This window comes from Haliaeetus albicilla, chromosome 20, assembly GCF_947461875.1.
Source record: "Haliaeetus albicilla chromosome 20, bHalAlb1.1, whole genome shotgun sequence".
NCBI lineage: Eukaryota > Metazoa > Chordata > Aves > Accipitriformes > Accipitridae > Haliaeetus > Haliaeetus albicilla.
The window spans coordinates 8,124,064-8,130,958 of NC_091502.1; the positions used below are offsets into that span (position 1 = coordinate 8,124,064).

Consider the following 6,895-nt stretch of genomic DNA (forward strand, 5'->3'; position numbering starts at 1 on the left):
GATTGTCATCATCTTGGCATAAGACAGAGCAGCCCCTGGAAGCTGTAGTAGTCTGCCCTGGCTCCCCTCACAATCCCAGAGGACAGGCAACCTTACACAGCTCATCTCTGACGTTTTATGTCAGCAGGGAGAGCAACACTGAGCTTGCCTGCCTTTGACCACACCGCTCACATGCTCACCCTCCAAAACCCAGCCAGCAGTAGCTTAATAAGTCCTCCTGCAAAAAGGAATCCCCATCAGGCCACCTGCCTCTACTTATCAAGCCCACAAGTTATCAGATAAAGGCTTTGGCCCTCCTTTCAATTTCAACTTCTGCTTAAAAGCCTACTTCTCAATTTGTCTGCAGAAATCCACTTTAAAAAAAAAACACAAAAAAACAACCACCAAACAAACCAACACAAACACCACCACACTATCGAAAGATTAAGAACATCAATCTTTATTCCACCAAGAGAGAACTACAGAACACCTGTAACCCTTCTGGTCGTCTTTTATGGAAATCTTGAAACACTGGACACACTGACTTACTGTTCAAACTATAACAATCAGGGATAGGATGATGGCACTGCTAAAGAGAAGTGTTTCTTCTAAACAAACTAAAACTTAAGGTTTAAAAGCTAACTTTCATTTCTGATGCTTAGCTTTGTCTTCATGTGTTCTTGCTTAGCAACAAAAGCAAAAAAAATAAGCCTGCTTTAGAACAGCAAGTAGGAATAAACAGAAGATGTAATCATACAAAGAAGCAATAGTTTAGTATGGTCTCATGCGGCTTGATGGGGGCGGTGCGCGATTCGGAGGAGTAATTGCTATATCCAAGTAGTCTCCTATCTGGAATTTCTGAGACTGCAATGTCATGGAATCATCTGTGCCCTTCCTGCCCGACATCGTACTCCCAATCTCCTTCACCCTGCACGCAAGAGAGGAAAGGCAAGTTAGTTATCAGAGGCAAATCTCTCTAGATGTCCAAAGCAGGAACTGTATCGGCTCAGAACAACCTTCCCATGCCATCCTCTGCACTGTATTTAGCATTTAACTAGGTTCACAGCTTGCTGGGGTTTTTCTCTCCAGTACCAGGTGCAGCAAGAAAAGCTACACTGAATCCTCTTTCTCATGGGGCAGAGGGGTGATGGAACCTTCTACTGTATTAAGTTAAATACTAGAGAGAAGCCCTTGCCCCCTTCCATACAGACACAGAACAAGACCCCACAGATTGCAGAGCAGGCTATATGCACTGGTTGCTGACAAAGGTTAGCTCACACATACCGTTTTTGAGGACAGACACCTGCAACAAGATCACTGCTAAAACTCAAATGCATTCTCAGATGCAAGACCTACCACACCTCCTATCACCAGAAACAAAGCTTTATCTCAGGCTGTAGGTCCATGTTCTGGTGGGCTGCCCATAACAGTGACCAAAGTCTTCAAGCACACAGCTTCATTGTTTTGGGAACACACTAACAACGAAGGTCACCAAGCGAAATTTAGAATTTGTAGTGGTCATCATGAAGTGTGTTATCAAGAACTTCATAAGTTTGGTATGTGGGTCCTGAACTTTCAAATCAGTGTTAATGCAAAATAATTTACTGCTCCAGTGCCTGAATTCTTCTACTAACCCAGAGAAGAAATGCCATTTACCTATACCCAGGCCTCTTCAGATCTGTAAAAACAATTGCAAAATTGAAGTGTGTGCCCTTCTTCCGTGCTTCCGGGTAAACTTCTTTCACTAAGCTGGTCAGCTCTTTCAGAGTTGCATCCATCCTAAATTAAACAAACAAACCAAAGCGGTTCACATTCTCAAAAGCAACAATGATAAAACAAGCTTCCCCAAACCCATTTAAGATGGAATCAATAACATTGTTACAACTTAAACCATGTATTTCCTTGCCTTTGCATACTTTCTGTTGATATCTGAAGATGAGCAAGATGTTACATTTTGGCTACCCAGTGAGCCACTGATTTCACAACTATACAACATTCCAAACACACTTTGTCTAACAATCAAGTGGCAAGAAGTTGCTCTAATTATTGATTATAACACCTGGGAGAAGTCACCACTTACTGTACACTGGAGGCAACATGGTCTAGTGCAAATGTAGCTTCTAATTAGCTTCCAATTTACTGTGTTATTAAGACAAATCTCTTCACCTCCATATACATGTCAACATCTGCTTTTCCAGGTGTCTCAGAAGAGTTACCATTTATACAGTGGGGGCCTATTTAAGTGTATTGATGCATTTATACAATGAACAACGTAATAGTGTTTCCTTACCTAAGTTAACATCTATGTTAAAATAGTTTCTTGAATATTAGAGGAAGTTTAAGAAAAGAAGGAAAAAAAATGAACACGAGTTTTCCATTTCCATCCAGATTTCCATTTCTGCCCGAACAGGCAGCACTCCTTTTCTCAGCCTCCAACCAGACCAGGGCTAAAGCTCATTTCTAGAATTTCAAGAACAAAAGGACTCAATCATCACAACTAAAGCGGCTCTAATTATACAGACTGTACACTAACTCCAAGCAACCAAGGAGCAATGTGTTGACAGACAATACCCATTCTGACTTCCGCAGATGGCAAACAGCTCAGATGCCATCAATAGCCTGGACTGAATCCATAAATCCCATTAAGAAGTGAATTAGAACTGCATGCTTTGCTAGCCACAAAAATGGATTTATTCAACCGTATGACATACAAGTTATACCCCCAACAGATACCTTGAAGAAAAAACAAGATTTTAAGAGTACTATAATTCACTTTCAAAAGCATTCTTAAAAATACCATAAACAAAAACTAACGTGTTTGCAACACAGACTAAAGCAGAGCTCCAAACTAAACATGAAAGCAATAAAAAGCAGCTCTCTGTTAAAGCACTGCTACCTGACCGCACCAAAATAAACACGTTATTCCACTCTCAAGAAGGTCCGACGTAAACCAATGTACCATTCACACAACAGTTCAAGCCTTCCGAGACAACTACTTCTACTGAAAAAAACAGGGCTGCTGGAACAGAACTTAAGCATTAAAGGACAACCTCCGTGTTGAACAGATTCGTTGTGATAACCAAAGATACGCCACAAGGCGAGCCTCCCATGGCGTGCATCAGTAACTGGGCAATTCAACCGCAGCAAGTTTCAGGGAACAGCAACCGGCTGCGCTTCCACGGATGCCCCCACGCCTAAGCTGCCGTGGCTGTAGGCAGCAGCCATCCCTTTCGCCTGCCCCCGCGGAGCACACAATCTCCCCCCCCCCCCCCGAAAACTCCCCCGCGTTTCCTGCTTTAAACGAGGCCTCTCGAACTCCCCCTCGCAGCTGACTGTCTACCAGACAAAGACTTCAAGCCCCCCGACGACACCGCCAGGAGCCCCGCTCGCCTCCGTGCCGGGGGGCCGGCCGGGGAGGGGGGTGTGTGCCGCACACTCACCAGGTGTAGATCTGCAGCTCGCTGGAGGGCACGTTGCCGCGGGAGAACTCGTCCATGCGGTGGTGCCGCCCGTTGTTGGTGGTGAAGACGCGAAGCAGCAGCGGGCACGTCTGCGGGGCGAGCCGAGGATGCGGGGCCGGGCGAGGACACGGGGCCACTCGCCATGTCCCCCCGGCCCGTCCTCCCCCCGCCCCCGGCCCGAGGCCTCACGGCGCCGCCACCCCCTTGCTCCCACCCCCCCGGTTCCCGCCCCGCCGCGGCCGGGAGCGGCGTAAGAGGCCGCGCTGCACCGCCCCCGGCACCTTTTCCCGGTCGATCGGCTTCTCCGGCTCCTTCTTAATCTCCTCCTGCGTGACGCGAGACTCCACCGCCATCTTGCCCCGCCGCGCAAACAACCGATGGACCCGGATGTCTCGCCGGGCGCCTCAGATCTCGCGAGAGGAGGGAAAGGGCGGGGCGGGGGCCGGGCGCAGCGCATGCGCGCGGGCAGGGCGGGAAAGGCGCGGGGGCGGTGGTGGTGGTGTGTTAGGCGGCCGTGTGTGAGGCGGCCGCCGTGACGGGCCGGGGAGGCCGCCGCTGGCCGGAGTCCGGTCGCGGGGCTGGGCTGGGCTGGGCTGGGCTGGGCTGGGCTGGGCTGAGCTGAGCTGGGCTGGGCGACCGACCGACCGCGGGACCTGAGGGGAAGGGTGGTCGGCGCAGCCCGGGAGCGGCCCTCAGCCTGCCGGCCGCGGGAGGGGCGGCGGTCCCCGGCGTCCTGGCGGCCCTGTCCCCGCAGCCTGCCCTCCCTTGGCCACTGAGCGGCCGCCTGCTCCGGCCGGGGCTCTGCTAGGTCTGGCAGCTGCCTTACTGCGGGGCAAGCGTGGGGTAGTAGTAGCTGCCTGACAGGACTTGACGTGATTCTTCCTAAAACCTGGGAACGCGTGGGATAGGGCCGCTGGTCTGAGCGGAGTTCCGCGCTCTTCAGGCCCTGAGGTGGCCGGGGTTGGGCTGTGCTGCCGCAGGCTTCTCTCCTCGTTGTGCTCCGTGTTAGACCCACCTACCTTCGGGATCAGGGCTAAAAGAAAAGCTTTTAACAAGCTACTGATGCTGCGGCCTGTTGGAAGAAAAACACTTCTTTCTATACGGAGACAGATTTAAACAGATGTCTAATGTAGGTAAATAATACAGTCAACCACTGTAACTAGCAGTAGATTAAAATAAATGAGAAAGGGGTAAATCATATTTAGAATTTAGCTTTCCTTAATATTACACCCAGGAAAGATCAAATGAGTATGCTTTCCATTTATGGTCTTGTTTTTCCAAGAATAGGATCTTGGACTAGGTTAAATTTGAGTCTGTGGTTGTGCCTTACAAAATAAGTGGGAGAGAGATCTGTGTTTCTGATGTGATAACTTTTTTTAAATGTTGAGAGTTGTTTGTTACTCATATTAGAATGGGGGGTAGGGGTTGTTCATTTGTTTTCACAGAATTCACTTGCGTTATTTCCTCAAGTGCTGTGAATTTATTTCTCATTTCAAGAGTAAAAGAAAATCAAATTTTTCTGTAAAATGATGCAGAAATGTATGTGCTTGCAGGTGCAAAATAAGCAAACATCAGAGACTCATAGAACTGGTGAGGCTGGAAGGGAGCTCTGGAGGAGACTGCCTAGCCCAAACCCCTGGTCAAAGCAGGGTCAGCAAGGGCCGGTTGCTCAGGGCCAGGGCTGGGTGGGTTTTGAGTCCATCCAAGGATGGAGACCTCTCTGGGCAACCTGCTCCAGTGCTTAGTCACCCTCACAATTAAAAAAAAAAAAGTTGGTTTATTTTTCTTCTTACATTTAAATTAAATTTCTGGTATCTCAGTGTGTGCCCATTGCCTCTGGTCCTGTCACTGGGCACCGCTGACAAGCCTGACTGTCGTCTTTACTCCCTCCCATCAGGTATTTATACACAGTGATAGGATCCCCCTGAGCTGTCTCTCTCAAGGCTGAACAGTCCCAGCCCTCTCAGCCTGTCCTCACATGACAGACGCTCCCATCCCTTAATCATCCCATTAAGCTATATTTGATGCTATATTATTATAATGTTCATATATTGCTCATGTAATTTTCTGTTGATACTTGCAGCAGAGTACAGCACAGAGCTATGTGCCAGTGAAGCTGTGTCTCAGGATCCCTGTTCTGCAATGAACTTCTCTGAGTAAGGAGATTCAGGGTGAATTTACATCTGTGTTGGGCTGCTTTCCTAAGTATAGGTTTAGTATCAGGGAGAAAGAACTACAATATATTCTGCACCACGAAAAAAGCGTATACTTGTTCTGGTGTTACAACGGTTGAAGTACCTGTGTTCTAAGGGTGCTGCTGCAGTTTGATTTCACATTTCCAAGCACTGTAGATACATGTTTCCAATGTATTATTTATTAAAAAAATACGTAGGGGAGAAAAAATTATTAAAATATATTCACCTATGAGGTTTCTGTGTATATCATTAAGAAGAAAAAGGGTTATGAGTCCATACTATTAAAAAAAAAGAAAAAGAAAAAAGCTCTTGCAGTTCACCTCTAATATAACCAACAGCATTTGGTTTAAAATGTTGATTTATGGCACACCTATACAAGACAAGAGAACCAACAACCTATTAGAGTTCACCCTCAGTTTTTATGAACTTCCTTTTGTGGTAGCCTGGATAGTATTGTACAGTTTTTAATCTACATTAAGTTATAGCATATCATCATTTTATTACTAAAGGGAATGAGTCAGCCTTGCCACCATTTGCAAGATTTGATTTCCCAGGCAACAATACAGTTTATTACGCTGCTAAAATTAATTGTATCTGCCCTGATAATAACACGCTTTGGGCTCAGTATGTGAACTGCCATTTCCAAAACAAAGGAATTTATGTCTAGAATCAGGTATCATAAAGGAACAGCTGTAAGAAATAAAGCACAGTTCTGCTATGAATCTAAGTAGTTCCTTCTGCTAGGACTTTTTGAGTGTTTTATTTATGTGAAAAATGACCTAGTGTGCTTGAGTTTTAAGTAAATTCAAGCATGACTTAATTTATTATTCATGAACTCTATTAACAATCACAATTTATTTTCACTCTAAAATCTTAAATTCTTATGTTACGTATTTGGAAGAGAAGGTTGAAAATTATTTGGAAATGAAAATGCAGTTATGTGATCTGTAACCTGGACTGCGGGATGCAGGTTTTACTAGAGACGGTGCTGTCTGGTTAAACAAGGCATAACACAGTAAACTGGATTCCCACCAGTTTAGGCTGAGGTCCCACGTGTACCCGAGGTAGTCTAACAGCTCGCTTTTGCCAAAGGAGGGGGATTTAGCTCCTCACTGCCTGTCCTTATTCTCAGTCACGTGAGGGTTTTTTCCCTCCCTTCTGCCAGGTGTGGCCCTCATTAGATTCTTCCAAGAATAAGTTAAAATCCCTAATTTAAGATAAAACTGTCCAGTTGTGGGCTGGTTTTCTGTCAGTTTATTG

The 6,895-nt window shown here is 46.3% G+C and overlaps 1 protein-coding gene across 1 annotated transcript; it reads right to left on the reverse strand.

Moving 5' to 3' along the window:
• Positions 1–418: 418 nt before the first annotated feature.
• SAP18 (Sin3A associated protein 18) lies at positions 419–3,874 on the reverse strand. Its single transcript, XM_069808171.1, has 4 exons — positions 3,722–3,874; positions 3,420–3,529; positions 1,636–1,758; positions 419–907 (listed from the first exon to the last, which is right to left on the reverse strand). The coding sequence occupies exons 1-4, from the start codon at positions 3,791–3,793 to the stop codon at positions 751–753; spliced, it is 462 nt and encodes a 153-aa protein (XP_069664272.1). The 5' UTR covers positions 3,794–3,874; the 3' UTR covers positions 419–750.
• Between the last annotated feature and the right edge of the window lie 3,021 nt (positions 3,875–6,895).

Bases quoted from the DNA above. Each gene is read 5' to 3' on its own strand.
- SAP18 (XM_069808171.1), bottom strand. From the start codon at position 3,793: ATGGCGGTGGAGTCTCGCGTCACGCAGGAGGAGATTAAGAAGGAGCCG. The intron at 3,530-3,721 runs GTGCCGGGGGCG...CTCGCCCCGCAG, and splicing joins AGCCGATCGACCGGGAAAAG to ACGTGCCCGCTGCTGCTTCG. The intron at 1,759-3,419 runs GTGAGTGTGCGG...TGTTTAATTTAG, and splicing joins GAGCTGCAGATCTACACCTG to GATGGATGCAACTCTGAAAG.